This window comes from Lycorma delicatula, chromosome 6 (genome assembly GCF_047948215.1).
Source record: "Lycorma delicatula isolate Av1 chromosome 6, ASM4794821v1, whole genome shotgun sequence".
Taxonomy (NCBI): domain Eukaryota; kingdom Metazoa; phylum Arthropoda; class Insecta; order Hemiptera; family Fulgoridae; genus Lycorma; species Lycorma delicatula.
This window is the reverse complement of record NC_134460.1, coordinates 135,311,479-135,335,179: the sequence shown is the minus strand read 5'-3', so window position 1 is coordinate 135,335,179 and position 23,701 is coordinate 135,311,479. Positions and strand designations below refer to the sequence as shown.

The 23,701-nt window shown below is 29.2% G+C and overlaps 1 protein-coding gene across 1 annotated transcript in view; it reads right to left on the bottom strand.

The window, feature by feature from the left end:
• Positions 1-23,701, bottom strand: part of LOC142326259 (fatty acid synthase-like) — a 92,194-nt gene that overhangs the window by 50,533 nt on the left and 17,960 nt on the right. Inside the window, exons 2-5 of the mRNA XM_075368579.1 lie at positions 8,273-8,502; positions 6,323-6,475; positions 3,462-3,635; positions 1,559-1,759 (exon numbers count right to left, since the gene is read on the bottom strand). Coding sequence (XP_075224694.1) covers positions 1,559-1,759; positions 3,462-3,635; positions 6,323-6,475; positions 8,273-8,489 — 745 coding nt within the window. The 5' untranslated portion in view covers positions 8,490-8,502. The remainder of the gene's footprint in view (positions 1-1,558; positions 1,760-3,461; positions 3,636-6,322; positions 6,476-8,272; positions 8,503-23,701) is intronic.

Sequence of the window (23,701 nt, the reverse complement as noted above, 5' to 3'; positions counted from 1 at the left end):
AATATTAAATGTTTCTATAATAATCTGGTTTTTTTTGTTAATAACCTAACAATTTAAAATTATAAGAGATAAATATTGCACTTGCATCTGATTTCTGATAATCAGTTTATAAATCTGACACATATACTCCACACTAAATCTAATATCTACTATTCTAACATTGGTGTAATTTTACCCCTAACTACTCTAAAGAATATTTATTATTTAACTTCAACAATTTTTTTCTTTAATTTGTTTGTCAATATCTAATCCTAATCAATAAACTGAAAGAAAATGTTACAACTACAAAATAAACAAATTTAAGAATAATTTTTTTTTTGTCATAGTATAGGATATTTTAAATAATTATAAGAATGCCTGGTTTATGGATAGTCTGAAAACCTTTCAATGCACTAGAAAAGCTCAATCATCCAGTGTAGTGATCTACACACTGGCTACAAAATCAGATTGTCAATCCCATCAGATTATCAGGTTCAATCCCACATAAATTCTATTACTATTTCATTTATCTCAATTCCACAAAAAACTATTTACAGAATAATTTCCCACACCATAACAGAAAAACTATTTAGTTTTTATAGATATTTATTTATAAAAATATAATTTGTATTTTTGATGACCTTCAATTATCTAATTAATTAATTAATAAATATACTTATTTCCTCTACCAACTCAAAAAAGTTTTTGCAGTTCTCTTTAATTCATATTTATTCTTTTAATGCCTTATTTGTTAATTTCTCAACATTTGGTTGTTTTTAGCACTAACAGTTTACTTTTAAAGTATTTAGCAAATATTTAAATATTTGCTAAACATGAAATAATAACTTTACCACACCTATTTTCCCTACAATAATTTATTAATCTTTTTATATTATAGTTTTGTGTTTTATATAGCTTTACAATAGGCTGTAAACCACAACTACATTTCAGCAACTCTTTGGTCTGATCATTCCGGCAAAATAATTGAGTCAACACAAATGGTAAATGTATATAAGTAACATTTTAATATATATTTAAACAATTTTTCTTTTTATTTAGTTTATTGTGTAAAAATAAAATGCAGTAAAAGAGAAAGCCTCCACAGAATAAAAATATTTTTAAAAAATGTAATTAGTATGGAAGAATGCTAAAAACCAAATATGTTACAAGTGAAAGAGTTTTAAAACACAACTACAACACAATAAATAATAATGGATTATAGAAAATTAGTGGAGAAAATACTTTAATACTGTTATTTATTACAAATTTTCAGTTTATCATATCTTGAGAAATTCAACTATGGTAACTACAATCTTGAAGAAAAGTCCATAGGATAACGGCTAAGAAAAGATAAACTAATGATGTAAAACATAAAAAGAGTCATAATTTGACATTTTAATTTAACTCTTTAAAAACTGCATTTTATCATTTACTACTTTAGAATGCAATTATTAGTTTCATAAACTTAAAATTTTATAATACTAGATAAAGAATTTGATTGCCAGAAATGTTTAACTAATTAAAACATATAAAGAAAACTATAATTAGGCAAAAATAATGAAAAATAAAACTTGCTTACCTGTTGAATCAAATGCTTTGCACATTCCTTGGGGACTTAACATGTTAAGACGATGGAACTGTAATGAACAAGTCGGTTTCAGTAAAAGATTAACACCTCCAACGATGGCAGCATCACACTGACCAGATTTCATAGCAGCAACAGCTTGTTGTAATGCAAACAAACTACTGGAACAAGCTGTATCAATGGCATAACTGGGACCTGTAAATATATGAATGATAAACCAAATTATGCGTTTACTTTTTTTAATTATCACACATTTTATAAAAATTTATTACAATTTAACAATTAAAAATTATTTAATTACAGGTAAAATTTAAACTATATAGAAAAAAATAACTGCAGGTAAAAAATTAACTGAGAGTAAAAAAGTCTACATTCAATTAATAAAAAATAAAGATCTAAGTATTATAAAAATGCAAGTAATGAGATCATAATTCATCACATAGTTCTCTAATCTTAGTTCATAAAAAAAATTAAATTTTACATTTTTTTTTTAATCAAAGAAGCCAGTTAAGAAATTTGACTGTTTTTATACAACCGAACAAGCAAGCTGTTTATTTATGCAGTTTATAGTCTCAAAATACAACACTCACTCCTTACAATGTCTAGTGATGAAATAATTGAATCAACCCCAATGATAAATGCATATAAGTAACATTTATACATATTAATATACATTTAAACAATTTTTCTTTTTAGTTAGGCTTAAATTGTAAAAATAAAATGCAGTGAAAGGGAAAGCCTCCACAAAATAATAATATTAAAAAAGGTATAGTGTGAAAGAAAGTTGAAAACCAGATAAGGTTATACGTGAAAAAACTTACATTCTATTTTTTACACACATGTTACTTTCAGACATATGTAATATTATAACATTTTTTTTATTATAACACTAAATAAACTGAAGCAAGTGTTTCTAATGCAAAGATAGACTTAAACCATTTGTTTTAGTTGGAAAAAGTTATGTGAGGAGTTATCATTTTTTATTGTCAACTCCCAGTGTTTGTTCACAGCAGAATCAATAGTATAGGACAGAACAAAATTATTGCGATAAAATAGAAATCAGATTGAATTTGGCAGTGCCATACAGAGTGTGCTGTATTACATAATTTTATATGATTATGAACCCTACCTGAATGGATTCTAGGCTGATTTGTATCAATTGAGAGAATAAGTGATCCTAACAGATAACTAAAGTTAAAAGAAGTTGAAATTGTGACTGATTAAACAATCATCATGTTATTTAAAATTCCATAAATAAATATTGATTTATTTTTTAATGCTTTGATTTATTTTATTCTATTAGCTATTAATATTAGTAAACTCCTTGTGAAGCCTTATGTTCTAGTGTAATTTATTTTCAATTTTTATCTAATACAAAGATGATTGGTCATTAACCAATACAACTATATATAAGAGAAAAATTAAAGTTAAGTTCCTCTTTAACCATTCAAAGGCATTGAGAGTAAATCTTTCAAGTAAAATTTCATAAAGTGATGATTAGGATGTTCATTTAGGAATGTTGCACAACTTGTTTCATGACACCTCACATTTGACATACCGTACAAAGAAAGAAATTATATATATTAAATTATATTTAAAGGGATTAATTTATAATTAATTAGTTCTGTTTTTATTCGTTTTGGTTTTTTAACATCTTTAAAATATAAAGAAAGGGTCTCGCTTAGTTTGATTTATCTATCCCATACTTTAATTACAGGTTATGTAAACGACAAAGTAAAAAATAAAATAAAAATTGCAGCCAGAAACACAAATGGCCAAAAATAAATAAATCTTAAAAATGATGGTTATCTTCAGTTATTATTAATATGAAATTATAAACTATATAAGTTATGAATTCTTTAATGACATAAATTTTTTGTTAAATAAATATTCATACCATTAAAATCAAAGGTATATGAGATTCTGTTAGGGAACATAGCACGGCAACACCCAGTCAAACCATATCCATTAACTTTGTCAGGATCGATTGTAAAAAATTCATCTGACTCACTAGATGATACACCAATGAATACACCAGTACGTGATCCTCGTACACTTGTAGGGTTAACACCTGGAAAAAAATAAATATAATTATAATAAAAAGTAAATGTAAGGCTGGCTTACAGATATCCTTTGAGAAAATACAATATATTACAAACATCAAGAACGCACCACAACAAAATAAACAGAAATAAAATAGCCAGAACTGACAGTTTTAAATACCTAGGAGAATGGATAACACAAAACAATAGTGAAAAAATAGCTTTAGAAAACAGATTACTCAAAATAGAAAAAGCATACAATATCACAAAGAATACTTATAACAAGAAATCCCTTTCCTGGAACACCAAACTAAGACACTACCAAACGGTAGTTAGACCATAAGTACTATATGCGGCAGAAACGCTGAAACTACATAAAATACAGGACATAGAGAAAATAGAGAAGAATCTTACGGAAAATATTAGTCCCAAAAAATAACACAGGACTAGATTATAAACAAAAATTTAATTCTAGTATTATTTAATAGTTTAAATTATAAACTATTCCAAAATAGAAAAAATAACAGATGTAATCAGGAAAAGAAGACTGCAATTCTATGGACACATATACAGAATGGAGAACACCAGACTAACAAAACAGATCTTCATCCTACGAAACACTCACAAGAACAAGATAACCTGGCTTAAAGAAATAGACAATGACCTAGTAAAAAATTCAATAGACTCAGATAATTTAAAAGAAGAGCAACATTAAGAAAAACAATACAGAAATTAGAGTTTCAGCAGAGGAAAAAATTCACTTATAGGAGAGGGAGAAAATGAACTCAAGAAGACAAAGAACACCACTCTAGAAAAATGAAAGAAGTATAGGCTAAAAAGTTGATTAAGCGTGCCCTCTAAATGGGCTATTCGAAAAGAAAAAAAAAGTAAATTTTGAGTTATCCTATACACAACTTACAAGTTCAGTAGTTGTCATAAGGAATATGTATACAAAAATAAATTTAAACACAGACAAATATATGTAAGGTTGGTCCAGAAAGTAACTTACTCTTGTGCCTAGTTTGGAGATGGGTGGGGAGAGAGCCACCATCATGGCATCAATACGTTTCTATACTCAGTATGCATCAAGTTATCATAGCATGTGAACTGTTATTTTTCTACTTTGTTCGTTGTGAATTACTGAAATGTGCGCTTCAATATAAAATACCGCAAGTAGTGAGCTGCGTTCAGTGATTAGGTTTTTACTGGCAAAATACCTCAAACCAATTGAAATTCATCAACATTATTGTGAGGTGTAAAGAGATGGAATAATGAGTGATGGAATAATGAGTGAACGTGGAGTGAAGCAGTGGTACATTTAAAAATGGCCGCACCAATGTTCATGATGAGGATCACAGTGGTCGGCCTAGTCTTATGACTGATGAACTGATAATGAAAATCAACGATAAAATTTGTGAAAATTACCACATTAAAATTGCCAAAAATCTAAGATTTTTACAGAGAAGGTATTGAAAAGCTTGGGCATCGTTATAAGTGCCTCAATTTAAATGGCGACTATATAGAAAAATAGTTTAAGATTGTCCCTTTAAAATGTATATAATAAAATTTATTTTTTTATTTGGTTGGTTTTTCATTTCAAAATGTAAGTTATTTTCTGGACAGCCCTCATACACACACATATATATATATATATATTTGTGTGTGTGTGTGTGTGTGTGTGTGTGTGTGTGTGTGTGTGTGTGTGTGTGTGTGTGTGTGTGTGTCACTAAACATATAAATGACACACTCATGGAATTTATTCAGTATTATCCAGAGTATTATCCAAGCATTATACTCGTACTTCAATTCATACCCAAGTAAATTATAATTATAATACCTAGTAGTTCAAGATATCTAGACTTCAAGTATCATATTTACACCATTTTTCAGTGATTAATTCTTCTAAAAATTCATTCCTTTTTTTCATATAACTACCAAACTTTTGATTTCAATATGGAAATACAAATGAAGAACCTTTTGAAATAATTTTTAACAAAGATCAATGGAGTCTTCAATAATTCAACAAAACAAGACAAAATCTTAGTCTGTTCAGAAAAAATTTCCATTTAAAAACTCAAATCAGAAAAACAATCTACAAAGATATTTCTTATCTTTGAGGATTTAGGTTATAAATGAATAAGACCTTTAAATTTGAACAATATGTACTGAAAAAATACTTATTCCTTCATAAACTTAACCAAAATATTTCATTCAGAATAAAACAAAAATAAATTAAAAATAAAGACTGTATGACAGAAATACCAAATAAAAGAAAAAGTCCAGTTGTTTGGCAACTGTTCTTTATATGGCATGCTTTTTATATTGCACGTTACATGAATAAAAAATCTGTTCATTCAGTCTAACAATTAAAATATAAAAAAATAAAAAATAAATCAACCAAAAAAACTGACAAAAACAAACCATAAAAATCTTCAAATAAAGTAGCGATTACAGATATGCCAACTAGATAATGTCATATTTAGCAAATTCATTACAACAAAAAGAAAAGTTCAATTCATTTCAATTTAACTGAATTGTTCAGTTAAAGAAATAAATATTTTTTTAAATATATATATATTTTTTTTTTTTTTGAAGGAAAATTTTATGAAATTTTCACCAGCTTCACACAAACACATCTTAACCAAAAAATTACATAGATATACAAAAATATGAATTACCTAATAAAAATTTATACATAAAATCTTAATTAAATTACCTGCGTCAACAATAGCTTCATGAGTCAATTCGAGAAGCATACGTAATTGTGGGTCCATAACATGAGCTTGTTTAGCATGAACACCAAAAAATGTGGCATCAAAATATTGCAGATCTTTTAATTTACCCGTCCGTGTTGGTAATCCATGAATTCCTACAATAAATATAAATACAGAAATAGTAATAAAAATAACATATCTGTAGCTAATAATTGAGGAAGATTAGCAAAACGAGAGAGGAATGGAAAATAACATCAAAACACAAATTATTTAACAAAAAAAAAAAAAAGGTTAAAAATTAACAATTTCAGATTTCAACAAAGATTTGAATAGCATTATAACTAATAAACTTCCTAATAACACAACTCTGAATTTTTTATGAATTTTATACCAATTAATGAGTGTGTTCTGTACTCTTATTACATATGATTTGGATAAATATTTAAGGTCACTTCTGCTGCCTCAGTCACCATTAAATTTGAAGTTAACTTTAAATCTTTTCATTTCTTTAAGTTTTAATTTAAAAATTTTTAATCTTCAGGAAACTTTAAAGAGATAGAAGTTTTTTATAGGTCATCATTCACTTCAATTATTTAAGCAAATAAAAATAATAAATTTCTCATCAACATAAACAAATAAATCACACAGGGCACGAGGATAAATACAAAATCTCATACCTAGTATTCAGTTTTAAAGTGTACTAATTCACTGTTAATAGCAGCAGCTTTGTATTCATACATGTAGATTTTTTTGGAGACCAGGTGATATTTACTGGAGTTCATAACAATTTATATAATATTGCTAGCAATGTAAAATGGCTTGAACATTTAAAATTATTAATTTTACTTTAAAATATAGGGTATATATTTTATAAATACAATTTTTTCAAAAATTACTTCATTACAGTCTAGCATTCACTAAGCAGTACTGCTGTTATTGGTGGTATTTTTTAAGTTAGGCAGATATGCTTTTAAAATGTAATTGAAATTTATTGAATTTGAATTGTGTCTGTTCTAATCCAACAGCCCAAACACTAAGCAACTACATGAGTAAATTGAACTTTAAGACAAAATTGTCGTTGTTGCAATCAACATTTGGTTTTTTGGTATGAGAATAGTATTTTTGGTAAAGACTTAATCAAGTAATGATCTGAGTGCATAGTCTAACTGAAGTGTAGGAAGAGTTTTTGTGTGAAACCTTCTGTGTTAGAGGATGGCACGGGGATTGTGCTTCGCAAATCAGTTAATTTGATAGTTGAGGGTTGTAAGTTATAGTAGGTGGTTGAGTTGGAAGAGGCCGTACAAAGGCAATACTAAGTTGTGTAAATATACTGATAAAAATGTTTGCTGAAGCATTTGCATCAGTGGCATCCTGACAGAGATCAAACTGATCACTATGTAGTGTTATCAAGTTTAGAGGGCCTAAAGGATGACCTCTGGTAATGCCTGTTAAGGCAAGGAATGGAGGGGGTGGTGTGACGATCGGGACCGGGATTGTCACAGGGCAAGTGTCTTCCCCTATGAGTCAGGATGTAAAAAAATAGCAATTTTATGAGACAGACAACTTTCTGCCACTAATTTTGTTCAATGTCATTAAACAACTTAAGAATTAATGTTATTTACATTTTTAATTTATGCCAATAATTTTAATTGACATTCAAATTTATACATAAATCTCAAAAAAGTAGTTTATGACAATGTTTAAGAAAAAATATTACCAGTAGAAAATGTAGTGAGTCTTTAGTATTCAGCAGTCTTTTTTTTTAAGTTGTAACATAAGAAAATACAGAAACCTAATTAATGAACTATGTGAAAATGAATACCAATTGAAACTAAAATTTAATTCATCTACTATTTATTAACTGTTTTTTTAGTATTTATCTATTTTTAAAAATATGTAAATCAGAACTAAATTATATCACAATTAATTAAATATCTGATAAAAGACTTTACCTGATGGCCAACGTCTTTCATCGTCAGTAATTAAATCTACTCCTGCAAATAGTTGGTCTTTAAATTCTTCAATATTATTACTTTCTGGTAATTTTCCAGATATTCCTGTAATCACAATATCATCACTCAAGTTGGCATAAGCTTGGTGGGTGCCATTAGAAAGTCCACTTCCAACGTTATCACGATGGACATCCACGTCTGGAAAACGTGCTGGCATTGTGTAAAGTTATCTGTAAAAAAAAAGAAAGAAAGAATAAATAAAAAAAATTTATAAGTATTATTTTAAAATTAAAACATTTAATATCTTTTCTATTTTAAATCATGCAACAGGATTGCTCAAGAAACAAAAAATATTTGAATTCATTAAATAATAATAATTGAACAACTTTGATGAATAAAGCTCTTTAATACTGACATATCATAAACAACATCAATATTAATTTATTTTACATTACACTTTTTTTAATATATGTTATATTAATATAAAACATATAGATTTTTGTTATACATCAACTGATAGGATGAGTAGTAAATAAACAGAAAAATTAGATAAAATCTTTTATAAGAAATATAATTATTTTAACTATTACAACAATTTTACAGTTAGGTCTAATAATTAAATATAATTAAATACCAGATCTTACTATAATCTGTGATGCAATAAGCACGTACAGCTACTAAGAAAATCATTCATATACATCAGATTCAAACGTACATATTCATTTATTTGATTTATTCAATCTCTCATATTGCATGCTGATGACTAACCGCTACCCATAAACCTTATCCATTTTTTCAAGATGAGAAATAAATTTTGTTGTGTGCAAAAAATACTGAACACAACCAGTATTGAACCCAAAACCTTTCAGATGAAAGGTTGACACATGACCATTCCATCACAGAGGTTGGCAGTATTGCACATAACATTTTTAGACATAATTAAAAAAATTTTTAATTTAAACAAATGGTATTTTCCTTTGGCTTAAATTTAACTTGTTAAGTAGACTGGGAGTAAATGTTATTCAAAATATCAAATCAAAACAAGTTTACAAAAATGTTATTAAGAATATTTCATGTAGAAATATAGGTTACACTACTCATATTTTTTTCCAAAAACGTGAAAAAAAGTGATTTAAATGTAACCTGCCCTCAAGTATTTCTAGTAATTTTTACTTTATTTTTCATTTTATCAAAAGTACATTTTTCTAGCTTCAGGCACTCCAGAACAAAAAAAAATGTATTAATTTATGTTATTATTACAAAAAATATAAATGTGCGCTCACTCACACACGCGCCCCACATACACGCCTTTCAATAATACATTTAAATTTAGGAATGCTCTTAGGAAATATATGCAATTTTTAAGTTGTACTTTTTATTATCTGTTAATAAAAACATAAAACTAATTTTATTTTAATGATAGATAGGTGACCGGATTTTATATAAAATTATGTAAACAATGCAAATAATAATGGTTCAGTAAATAAAACAAGCAGGACGATGGAACTTGACAACTACATTTGAAACCAGATAACTCACGGAAGGAAAACTGACCTTGAAAACCTGAAATTGAACACTGCTTTAACAGACGCGCAAGCACTTGGTCATAAAGACCACAAACATCAAGTTCCATTGTAATACAAGTTACAGCATACACGAATAATGATGACGTTCACAAACTTGTTCTATTATACACGCACATTATAAACTGGATCCATCCTACAGTCGAAGAAATGACCTTGGCCGAGTAACTACGAAATAAAACTTGCTTTCAAAGAATTCAACTCTTATCACATAGCATTGTAAAAATTAAAAATATCAAAATCATTTTGATAAAATATTAAATATTGATTAAAATGTTTAATTAAAATATATACTAAACGATGTTGTTAGAATCTGGAAAAGAAATGTTATTTTCTTTAAAGCCTGTATCATAACTAACTGTTCAATGCATTAAAGAGAACAAAAGATAAATATTAATAATTAAGAAAACACTACTGCCAAAAAAAAAAAAACATCGCTGACAAGCATTTTTCTTTAATATAGGATAATTAAAGAGCGTGTGGATGACAATTTTGTGTCATTCCATTTCCTAATCCAAGAAAACGAAGAAGAAGGCAGAGAAGATTATGGAAGAAAACCCCAGTAGTCGCCCGACGGAAGAGAGAAGAGCCCTATCCTTTCACCCGTGCTGTCCTTTACGGGCCACGGGACTATTCAAGGTTTTACAGTTTGTAAATTATTTACAGCCGATTTACAGAAAGGCAAGCTTCAGGAGAAAAGAGGAATGAAAATTGGCCGCCCGCCAACACGAAGAGGGAGCCTAGCAAAAACGCAGCAGCGAAGACAGCCCCAGTGAAGCAAGATTACAAATTTCACCTGTACTATCGCCCACAGTCCTCTTTACCGAATTCTTACAATTATGGCCCCAGCCAGCACATACAACTTCCTCCGAAAAGAAGAGCACATTACTTCCTCCAAGCACTAGGGCTCCCGGAAGGCGTATTCCTGTTAAGCCGAAAGGCGTTAGCATCAGAAGTACTTCCGGGGACGGACTGATGGGGAATCACACCGGAAGCTCATATGCGTCTAGTCTCCCACGATCAGACCCATTCAACTATTTCTCATTGGTATAAAGGACCGGACCACTAAATAAATAATGACCCGCCCGATAAACGAAAGACACAGCAGCAAGGGACATTCGTCCAGGCTCTGCGATTAGGGAGACTAAGCTCCCGGTATCCTTGCGTTCCGTTACGACAATTTTGTATATAGTATTTTAATTAAGTATAATTTTTTTTCAATTTATTTAAACATATATATATATATATATATAACCTATAACACCCCCGGTAACGTAAGGATTCCAACGCGGGACATATATCTAAATCGGTTCAGCCGTTGAGCGGCTACGATGGAACATACATACACCCTAAATACATTAAATTCCTTTTTGGGCAGTCGTGTAAAAAGTAGACTGCATCGGGACTGTACCGTATAACATTTGCATTTAAACTATTACATGTTCTAAAAACAAAAATTCAAAAATGTAGAACCAACAGTAATTTCTAAGCAACATAAATAAAGTAACAATTTTTTTTGTACATCTGAAAGGCAGAGACGCTACCACTCGCGCCACGGAGGCCGGCTATCCTAGTTCATTCTCTTTTCTTTTTCCTGTTTAGCTTCCGGTAACTACCGTTTAGATAATACTTCAGAGGATGAATGAGGATATGTATGAGTGTGAATGATGTGTAGTCTTGTAAATTCTCAGTTCGACCATACCTGAGATGTGTGGTTAATTGAAACCCAACCACCAAAGAACACCGGTATCCACGATCTAGTATTCAAGTCCGTGTAAAAATAGCTGGCTTTACTAGGACTTGAACGCTGGAACTCTCGACTTCCAAATCAGCTGATTTGGGAAGACGCGTTCACCACTAGACCAACCCGGTGGGTTATCCTAGATCATCCTGAAAAATTTCAACTTGCTGAATAATTTTTTGAACCACCCGTCCATTCAATATATATATTTTTATATTATATATGCATTTTCTGTCTTTATTTCACGGAAAGAGTGACACTAATTAAATACATATAAATATGTGAATTTAAAAATTAAATTTGATTTCTCGTAAGCTTAAAATATAGATATAAAATAAATAATATCTTCTTTTTTTTTCTTTCTTTCATTATTGTCCTTCGGAGGTAATACCTTTTTTCGGAATATACCAGCAAAGTTTCACCCTTCTATTGTTAGCATGAAAAATGTTTAAACTCAAATTAGTTGAGAAATTTTGGGAAAACGGTTCGTCGTCCACTAATGCAGATATCAAAAGCTATTTTAATCTACGTTAAACAATAATAGTTTTTTTATAAGTTTTTTAATGTATCTTCTTCGCGTTAGAAAGGAATTTTGACTACAAAAAAAAAATGATAAAAAGTTAAACTTTTCTGAAATCAAAACATAAGATTAATTTAAAATTCTTTTTTCCAGTGGAAATGTTCGTAATTTATTGGATAATTTCACATTCTACAAAATTCTGTGTACGGTCAAGAGTTTTCTTAACGTTTCCTAAGCCTATTTTCAAGAAGCACTTTAGTATTTGGAGAAAATACTTTGTTACAACACGTATTTCAGCTATTTAGTCCAAAATTTTGGTACAATAACATTCTACTCCTGTTCTAGTCCAGTTAGGTACAGTTTTCGATACAAATTTAGTATTATTTTAGTCAAGTTACATTTGTTTAAATTTTGCACAAATTTTTATTTCGACCTCATTTTAATGCAAAATTTCTTGTCTGGTATTCGGGTAAATTTCCTTCACTGACTCATATCCATGGTAACGTAAAACATTACTGGCTTGGAAATATTCAGTGTACTTCCTAGAATAGTTTTGTATCTAACTGTACTATTATCGATAAGATAATTATACTTCCATACACATTAGTATACATTACCACCCATTTACTTATTTCTATCATAATGTAAGAGATAATGAATGATCTATTTCCAATAATATGTTTTTAAACAAAAAAATATTAATATTAACAATATTAATGCACAATATAGGTTAATGGATGCTAGACCAAACCAGCAATACAATAACGTTCAGTATTCTTTATTTTTATTATGTTATTTCAATAGATAAGTTATAGTATTTTATTCTTAGTCGTTTGTACATCAAATTGTACTGTACATGTATAAGAATCTGTCAATGAATAAAAGGGTTTAAAAGGAATATAATAATAAAATAAACAGACATGACCATTAGTATAACAAATAATACGAGCGACATGCCATAATCTTGTAAAAAATACAAATATCAAAGATAATTCGAATCTTATTTTACTAATAGATTTTACCCTCTGAAACCTTTTACAGTTAAAACTAATTTCGAAAGTCTTCTTATACAACCGTCTTTCATACTTGATTTTTTTTATCGATTCTACCGTGAAACCTAGGATATAGAATAGAGCAGCTCTGTCCAACCCGGGGCCCACGGGTGCCATGGCGCCCTTCGTTTTGTCTTTTGCCACCCGTGCCCATTTGCCAGTTTTTAATACTAAATCACATTTCAAAATAACATAATATTTTACATATTAAAAAGGATATAAAAATCACATTTTAGCCGTTATATTTTCAAGTAGTTCAACAGAAGTAATTCTGCCGACCTTTGTAACACGTGTTCATTTCTTTGTCATTGTTGTTGGCAAATGTATCTCCTTTGTAATGGTATTTTATCTGTAATGATATAAGTATGTATAAGACCCTCATAGCAGGGGGGTCTAGCTTGACAGAACAAACTACCTAATTGTCACTCATTTCGTGGTCTGCCCTCCACTCAAGCTATTCGCATTCTTTGTAATAAATTTCAAACTGACATTCTTTTTTTTGTTCTTTGGTAAAACTGAGTCCCTTTCGTTATTTGTATTTCCTAACATCTATTTTAATAAATTTTAACCAAACCTTCATAAAATAGAAACAAATGTTTCTCGTGAGAGAGAGAGTTTTTGAATTAATTTGCATATAGGTGTGGCCAGTGAATTTTCTGTTTTTTTAAAAAAACCAATGAGCTTCTATCTTTCAACTGTCTTCAGCCAATAAGGAGATGAATTTGACACATTTTAACAGTTCTGACTATTTGAGTGCCATCCAATTCTTGTATTTTAACTTCAGTGTAACTTGGTAGTTGTGAAGTGAAGTAGGTCTACGTTATGCTGGTACAGTTTATTACGTTGTCTCGTGTTCTGATATGTTATTCATTCCACATGTTATCGGTGTTTTTAAAGTGAAGCACTGAAAATGTATTCATGCTTTGGTTCAAAGTATCTTTGTGAAGTTGCATTTTCATCAAAAAACATCGTCAAAAACAAGTACCGATCCTGCCTGACAGACTCCCAGCTAGATGACGCGTTAAGAGCAGCTTGCTCCAGCTACATACCAGATTTTCCTCAACTTGTAACAAACATGCACTGCCAAATTTCACATTACTTATGTTGTGAGTAAATATAACAGATTTTTGTTTCAAATGTTCTCGTCTTTATTATAATTTATAATTATTAATTTTGTTAGTAGCAGCAATAGTGCGAAGAGAATTTGAAATGAATCCTGGCGCCCACGTAACCTTTGTAATCATTCAGATGCGCCCCTAATTGTAAAAAGGTTGGACAGCGCTGGAATATATAATAGATTCTTTGCTCTTCTAAATTTCTTTTAAAGTCTTTCTATTTCAAATTAATCGAAAAATTTTAACGATATTTTTTAATGCTATAAATTTTTAACGATTATGAAATTAATTTTTTTTTTTTTTATATAAACATTTTTATTCGTTTTTCCGACCCGTAAAACTATAATTATGCTACACGACTTATTTATTGGAGAAAAGCTTTCCGGCTTGTTTCTCTTTTATGGAAAAAAAATAATTAGATAAGCAGATCAAATTAAATTACGTGACAATTATCGACTAAAATAAATAAATATTTACTTTTTCTTGAAATAATATAAAACAAGAAACTGCTGTAGATTTAATTCAAGAAGCAAAATTATAGCCTAACCGGTCTCCACTTCTAGACGTAATTATCGAACAAAGAGTACGATAAAAATAAAGATAATTGGAAAGAGATGACAGATACTAGTTATATAAATTAGAACGTACATTAATGATCACGCCATACTTACGTCATATATGGATTACCTTCTGTAAAAACCAATACTTTAAATTTACTTAATAAGAATTATACAAATATTTACGTTTTAATTTGGACATTATTTATTTTTATCATTTTTTTTTTTGTATAATATTTTTTTTTGTTATTGCTGACAAACTGGATACTACGTAATTATGTTTATTTAATCGCATAAAAGACAACGTACAACCTTGACAATCTTATAAACTGAAAATCTAGTTCTAATCACAAAGGAAGTTATTTATGTATCATAAAAATTTATAAAATTTAACATAAAAACTAGTTCATATATAAACATTACATAAAGGTTAGCGTGAATTCAAAACAAAATATAAAAATTTTAAATATTAATTACCGATATAATAATTTTTCAGCGCAGTGAATTCGCGAGTAAAAATTATTAGATCATCCCTTAAAATACAGACCATCAAATTTGTTTTCACTTCCTTAATCCTTAAAAATATAAATAAAAGATGTGTTTTTCTAACAAAAAAGATTACTAGTATAGTTTCCATTATTTTAGTTTTATGTTTTTTTAACCTGGAATAAAGAATCTATCAATGAGCTGCAAAAATAAGACTTTGAACTCACGCTGTATACACATTTACATTCAAATCACAAAAAATTATATTTTGATTTTATTTTTAAAAAAGCGGATTAAGCTTTACAAAATAAGGGTATCTTCGCATCGCACGTTCTAAACTGCTTATTCCTTCTGTGTATTTTTCATTGAGGTCATATTTATAAAACCATAGATCGTCCGAAATTTATTGATCCTATGAACTTTCTTTATAATTGATGTGATATACACGACTAGCAACTGTGTAAAATGATGTTCTAACATCATAATAACCATTTTCAACCGTACTGCATCTGTCTAAAATTTTATTAATTTTTTTTTATATAACTTCATTTTAACATTAATAATAATTTTTTTTCCTACCTTAAAACAGTTAATAGAAAACCACAATTATTATTGTACTTTAAAAGCAACAACCATAATATTTTAATCATATCTAAAGTTAAAATAAAACATTTATAAAAACGATTTTATATGTATGTAATGAACAATTTTTTTTTTTTCATTTTATGTGCTCTTGTTTAATAAATAGACAGGCGCATTAAAAGTAACTGAAATAGAAGAGGAAAGGGTTAGATTTTTTTTTCTCTGAGAATAATGATATCCGTTATAAAGTTACTTCTTGTGGTTAATAAAGTGAATATATCACTTATAAGACTAATCTCTGTATGATACATTAATTTGACTTACTGGAGAAGGGAACGTGAATCTACTTTACTTTTTACTCTCTTTGGTAAGATTAAGTTAAACCTTAATCGTTAGAATGGTTATGGTGTTTCTTTTGTAATGACTCATATGGCCCTATTATCATAACAGTAGTGATAGCTTAACCGAAATCCACCTCGGTTAAAAAATATTAGTTGTATAATCTTTAGATATTACGTTTACAATCACGGGTCAGTTTGACAACTTGTATTTTTTCTAATTATGGGCTAATTTCACTGAAATAACTATAAATACACGAGTACATTAAATTCTGTACAAAAATGTGTGTACTTTTCAGAGAACTGTGTTTTTACAGTGAATAATTTATCTGCACTGTCCTCAACAGTTCATGCTCTGTCAGTTACAGCCACTCTCTATTCTTTTTTACGCTATAGTCTATCTGTCTAACTACTGTATATATGTATCTATACAGGCCTGTATGCACATAAACAGATGCATGACGTCGGTATACTAGACATAACAATAGCCAACGATTACTCTGGCCGTGTCACTTCGTACAGTGTTATGTGAATGATCATATATTTTTTTCCCTAAGCGATTTCTATTCAGAATGAATGAATGCCGAGTGTCTCCGCAACACTTATACATATTAAATAGTACTAAGTCGTATATATATTCCCATTATATTGTTTAAATTCACGTGAATTTTTATATCGTGTTACATCATTTATTAATTTTCTTCGCTTATATAAATTTTAGTTGTAACCTAAATTTCTCTGAAAATATACAAAATATTTACGTTAAGGTAATATTATTTATATAACATTCCGATAAAAGTAATTTTCATATAATACATAAATAATTTTATGTTTGAATAATAATATATACCAAAACAAGAAATCTTTAAATGTTTTGGTAAAAAAAATGAGTATCATATAAATTTTTTCTGATACGAAATTGTGGTTATTTTGATTACTAATTACTAATATATTATAGCTGTTGTACGTGTTCACCTTCTACCAAAATTTTATTTTAAATTAAAATTTACAAAATATAGTACACAATATAGGAAATTAGTGGTATGTTAAAAACTGAATAATTGATTAAAAATCCATTGAAAGCAACTTAACATGAAGTTGAAGGAAATGTACTGGTTGCTGAACAGGAAGTCTGAGTTATCCTTGTCTAATAAGCTACTTTTATACTCGGCTACTTTGAAACCACTATAGACATATGTCGTCCAACTACGGGGCACGGCCAGCAAGTAAAATGTTGAAATAAATAGCGATTTCAGAACAAACTAGCGAGGTGTATAGCTGAAGCGCCGTGGTTTGCTAAAGACAATGAAATCCACGGACATTTGGGCGTACAGTCAAAGAGAAAATAAAGCAGTTTTCTCGGCTTTTTCTAAAGCGTTTAGCGCGGCTAAATCACCACATTAACCAATTGGCGAAAAACCTCTAAACAACGTTGAGGATGTTAGAAGATTTAAGCGGCTAAACGTCCTGGAACTCTATAGTGTAACTACATCCGCTAAGTGTTATCTATTAACCAATCTTTCATTCCCTTCCTTTCTATTTCTGTTTTCAATTTCTTCAAAACTATGTTGTGTACGTACAAATTTTATCCTTAGAAGTTCTATATAGTACTATAATATAACTATTCGGTAATTTCAATGGGGGTTCCTTTTTAACGTGTATATATATGTCATATAATTTAAAATTTCAGATTCCTACAAAAATGTAGGAAATATAAATCTAAAATTTACGTTATCAACAGTAAGATTTTTTCTTTAGATTTCGTTGCTTCATTATTTTTTCTTCGTAATATAGAAAAAACAATAATAAAACAAGCCCAAAAAGCTGAGCAACAACCTAAAGATTGAGAAAACTAATACGCGAATAATGATGATTATTAAACAATTTAAATGTGCATATATTTTTTTTACTGTTGATTTATAAAAGTTGTTGAACGTATTCTTAATTTATTTTTATCTAAATCTGGCTATTTTAGTTCCATTAATTAGCAATAAATTTGTTTACTTTAATATAAATAAATGTAAGTGTATGTTCTACGAAAACTTTAGTACATTTTAATGACATTCCGAATATATTTGTAGATAAATAATTTGCACAGGCCGTCGTTCTGTCGGTTTGGTCTAGCAGATAAAATGTAAGATCTCAAATAAAGTAACAAAATAAGGTAAAAAGAAGAAAATATAAATAAATAAGTATAAGTAAATAATTCCTTTTTTTTTATATTTACTTTAATCATATTTAATAATAAGAAAAATATGAAGTAAGCGGAATAAATAAAAAGAAAGAAAGAAAGAATAGGAAATTTAATTCTATGTAATTCCTCTCTACTATTCAACTCAAAAAAATGTATCCTATGAGATAAAGATATTCTTAAATGACATAAAATTGTATATTATGGAATAATAACTAACATAGGAATATATTGCAATGTGTAACCTACCTTTTCCATATATATATATATATATATATATATATATATATATATATATACACACAGAGAGAGAGATTGAGGAAGAGAGTGTGATGAGAGAAGTGTGTGTGTGTGTGTGAACTTGAATTGGCAAAACAGTTTCACTACTTAAAAAACACTATCAAATCTGATGCCGAAATTCAGGTATGTAATATATTTTAAAAACCTATTGTGTATCTGTAAAACCATGTTTACATATTTTATTAATTGTAATACAAAAAAAGTAAACATTTAATTATACAATAAAGCACCAGAAACTACGATAGAGGTTATGCTATAGATCTGGTTGTTGGAAAGATGACGGTTCATTGACCTTTTAAAGAAAAGATCGGTTGGTTGCACACACAACAGGAGACAGAAGACGGAAGACTATGTTAATGACCTACCAACTTGCAAAGCAATAATCATTGCTCTACTTCATACCTACTTTTAACTGCAACTGTGAAAAAAAAAATTTCGATGTAATGAAAATCGATTAGTTTTAATATATATTTTTTAATCAAAAGAAATATTACTTTCAAATCAGTATTTTCAACAGCAATAAAAATAAAATATTATAAAGATTAAGGAAATATTATAATTTGCCTGTGAAAAAAGGGAAACATCTGGCTGTACCACCTGCAGTAAATAAATACAGTATTTACTGGAGTAATGAATGGACTAAATAACAGTGCTCTCAAAATTGATTAAGGTTAGGAAATCGGGAAACTGTTAAAATTGCTTGTCAGACAATGATTTAAGGAAATATTTTAAGATTGTTATGATCTAATTGTAGCTAAAAAAACTATTTTTTTGGAATACACATTTATTAGTAGGTACACTTTTTAATCTCACTATGTATCTATCCTTATATTTACAACTGATGTATACAATCCTATACTGTCACTAATGACCATGATCTTGAGCTTAGGCACTGTTGGCTAAAATGCTTAGCACTGCAAATCACATTATTATTAAATTATACGTACAACATTAAGGTAATGCACATCATTAAAATGTTTATTTATAGGTCAGTACAACTGATTTTTTATCGCTACTGACTTCTGTTTCAAAAAAACATACAGATACCGCCACGTAACGGCGAGCTTGGATGGTCAGCCCGCATGTAAACTAATGCTAAACAATTGTTCTTTCAAACACTGGCATAACACACGATTAGTCATCTCTTAGTAGCATAAACATGATGTAACTGTTGTTTACGAAGCAACATATTTTTGTGTGTATATAGTATTTAAGTAACATCATGTTTCAAATACAAAACAATTATTTTGATTTTATTGTTGTTTCTCTTTTGCTTTTCTATGTACATAAAGTTCAGTTCTGTGATTGTGCCTCTCGCTACGGTTGTTTTGGCGTATGTCGTGTATTTTGTTACACAGTTAATTATTGAACGAAACGATATTTTGTAAAGGTTTTTTTCGTTGTTTACGGTTTAAACGTCTTTTTCCTGTATACGTAATATAAATCTACGTAGAACAGTTTTATCTCTACCTTTTAAAATCATTCGGAGTTAATTTTGTTTGTTAACATGGTACTAGTGTTAGGAAATTCTTTTGTTTTCCATGCACTATTGCAAGAATTTGAACCGTACCGTATTTCCTTTGAAATTATCGACGTCATTGCAAGTTAATATTTTAAAAAATATATTTTACCAAAATTAAATTAAACATAATTAATTTTTTTTGTGTTATGTAAATTTAAGTTACAAATAAAGGTAAATAATAAATAAAACCCATTAGTTTTATTGTATCCAATTAAACATAAAGCTTTGCGTGGATTACTCAAGTAAAGACAATTCAATAAAAAAGATATTCCGTAACTGCCAGAATGTTTTAGGTTGATAATGTGATGACGAAATATTAGACGTGGCAAGAAGAAAAATATAAGATAAAATATAAAGTGACGTCACACTGATATACGCAGATCTTTATTCTGGTGTTAAGTAATCGAATTATCAAACATTAATTAAGCTGATAATGCTTATCAGCTTTATCAACCCTTTAGTTAAATCATTCAACAGATTTTTTTATGAAATTTGATAAAGACTTTATTGATATTAATATTTCCTTATTATTATTTAGTTTCAGTTTTTAATGAAAAATTTTAGTGAAAATTTTAGGAAACTAAAACAAATTTAAATGATTATTTGAGGTTTTTTTTAAATGAAATACAAAAATATCCTACAAAAATTCAAATTCAGTTTTATATGTGACTGTAATACCTTATGATGTAATAACTATTCCCAACATAAATCTCTCATTTCAGGATTACTAGAGAAAGAGGATTTAGTGCTTCTTCACTTATTAGCCGAACATTGCTGGTTATCAACAAATTAAGTAGTTCGAATTTCTATCGAAATTTAAGTGATATTCAGCCGTAAATCGACATATTTCTATTAGCCAGATTGCTAGTTTAAGAAAAAGCAGCTTTAATAGATGCCTCTTGTATCTTTATGAATGTTAGTCATACGGAATATTCGTGAAAAATAATGTAAACAATAAATTACTGTGAAGCGGCGCATTATACACAAATTAGCTGAACTTATATGGAAAGATATTACAATATTAACTTTAAGTACTACGACGTTGACGTTTTATGGTTATTATCCTGCGACGTATTATTTTTGCAGCTGCATTATTGCACTTTTCAAGTTCTAAATATTTACCAAAATAAATATTTTTTTTTTTTTTTATTAAAAGGAAAAAGCTACAACTTATTACCTGCAATATGACCTCTAAAAACTCCTATAAATAGATTATACTTTGATTACTAAACAACAATCAGCAAGAATAAAAAACTAGGAAAAAAATACAAATATAAAGCCACAATTTTTGAGAAATGCTTAAAAGAGTAAATAAAAACCCAATTAACTTTTTATAAAACTAAAAAAATCCTTGTATTTCTTCATTAAAAAGTATCATTTTATTTCTTTTAAGATTTTTATTTTCTAAATATAGAAATTTTTTTTTTAATAAATAAATATATTTCTATTATGGGGAATAATGGATGTATTTAGCCACCATTATGCAAGAGGTGTTATTAATTGCTTTACACTACATGTCCTAGCCTTTCTTAACTTTAGAACCTGTAAATCACAAGTGCTTTTCATGCGTAAACTCTTCAGAATGTAAAAAAAGACACTAGTAAAAGTGGTTCTTTCTTAAAATAATGATGTTCATTATAATATAGCCACAGTTCATGTGATGAGCAAACTGATAGTATCACTTATAGAAGAGAGCATCCCCTGTATCTCAGCGAACAAAACCTGCTGCTATGAAGAAGTATATGTGCGAAAAAAAAATCAGAAGATCTGTTCAATCTTCATTTCCCTTGTACGCCTGGCCAGTTTAAGGAACGACTTGTATCTTGCGTCCCCTTATGAGGTCCTCTTTTGGTAGTTGGCGTGCAACAAACATACATTTATTTTTGCTAAATCTTACTGATGACAGTTGTTTAAAAATCGAAATGCGCACCTAATTATACATTTTTCTTTCAGTCGTTTATAGAGCATATTCTGTGCAGAAAATGTAAATGTATTATTACTAACAATTCAAGCATTAATATTGAATTTACTTTTAATTTACATTTTGCAATTCTTTTTAAAGGATACGTATGCGTTTGTTTTTGGCATACACTTGCACAATCTGCATAACCATAACCATTTAGGTTAATATGAAAAAATAAATAATATTTATAAAAACAAGAACAACAGATTTGATTAAAATTTTTTAAAAATAACCACCAATAATCTTAAAATAGAGTGGTTCATTCCTGGATTTTCCAGTATTTACATCTGAAAAAACCAATAGTAAATTAAACGCAGTAACCTTTTGTTAAAACAGAACAATACACCCCAGTAGGGATCTAACTATAATAACAGTAAACAAGTAAAGTGGATTTTCTATACTCCACACGATGGTATCAATTCTAAGGCAAGGTTATATTTCATTAGGAAGTCTGAAATTTAACACAGATAGCTCTTTAATAATTGCAAGAAAAGACTTTGTTCCAACGTTTATTTGAGTAGGTTGATTCAAAGAAGTCAGCGCATTAACTATGTTACTTCCACTTAATAAAGATATCCCAGTCTCCGAGCAATTGTAAATAGGATGGATTTCCCTACTGGAAGGGAGACTATAACATTAGAAAATGAGACTGTATAATAGGAAAGATCAGGAAGCAATCATTGTGTAAAAATTAATTGATTAATATCTCGATTCCATATTGATAGAAATTTATATTTTACGTTGCACACCTTTTTCGTTTATTCTTTGTCTATTATGCCTCGAAGATATTATGGATTTTAGCAAGATATCACTGAATTAGTGTTAATATAAAAATTGTGTTTTTATAAACATCATATCCACTGCAATTGCGTGGGTTGATGTAGAAGGGCCTATGGATTTATTTGCATTTAGGGAATTGTATATGTTTGCTATTCAGCAATCATATAAAAAGACCAACTTAGGGTTGTGGTGATTATCAAATAAAATTCTGCCTTACAAAAACTCTTTACGTTCATCAGAATTAAAACGTATATATATATATATATATATATATATATATATATATATATAATACTTTATCTTATCCCAAAACGTAATCCAGTGGATTTATATATTTTCAATGGGTATTAGAAAATTATGGACAAGATCGGCGAGTGTGCTTCTGTGGTTTATAAGGGCAGGTCGGACAAGTCTTACGGCAGTCTGCGGAATATGCAGGAAGAAGGATGGGGAAACGCCTTCACATTCATCTGACACGGGCAACACCATCATCGATGCTGGCAGGTAAGAAGCGACCCGCGGGTCCGCCAACTACTACAGTTGTGTCAAGGCGGAGGGCGGACCTTTCCAGATCTTCTCCGCTCGGTGAAAGGGGCAGTTTCACCCGGGGATACCGGAGTTCTCTCCGTCCGGCAGGACCAAGGGGAGGAACTCCACCTACGGGGTTCGGGCGGACATCCCAACCCCGTAGGGGAAGAC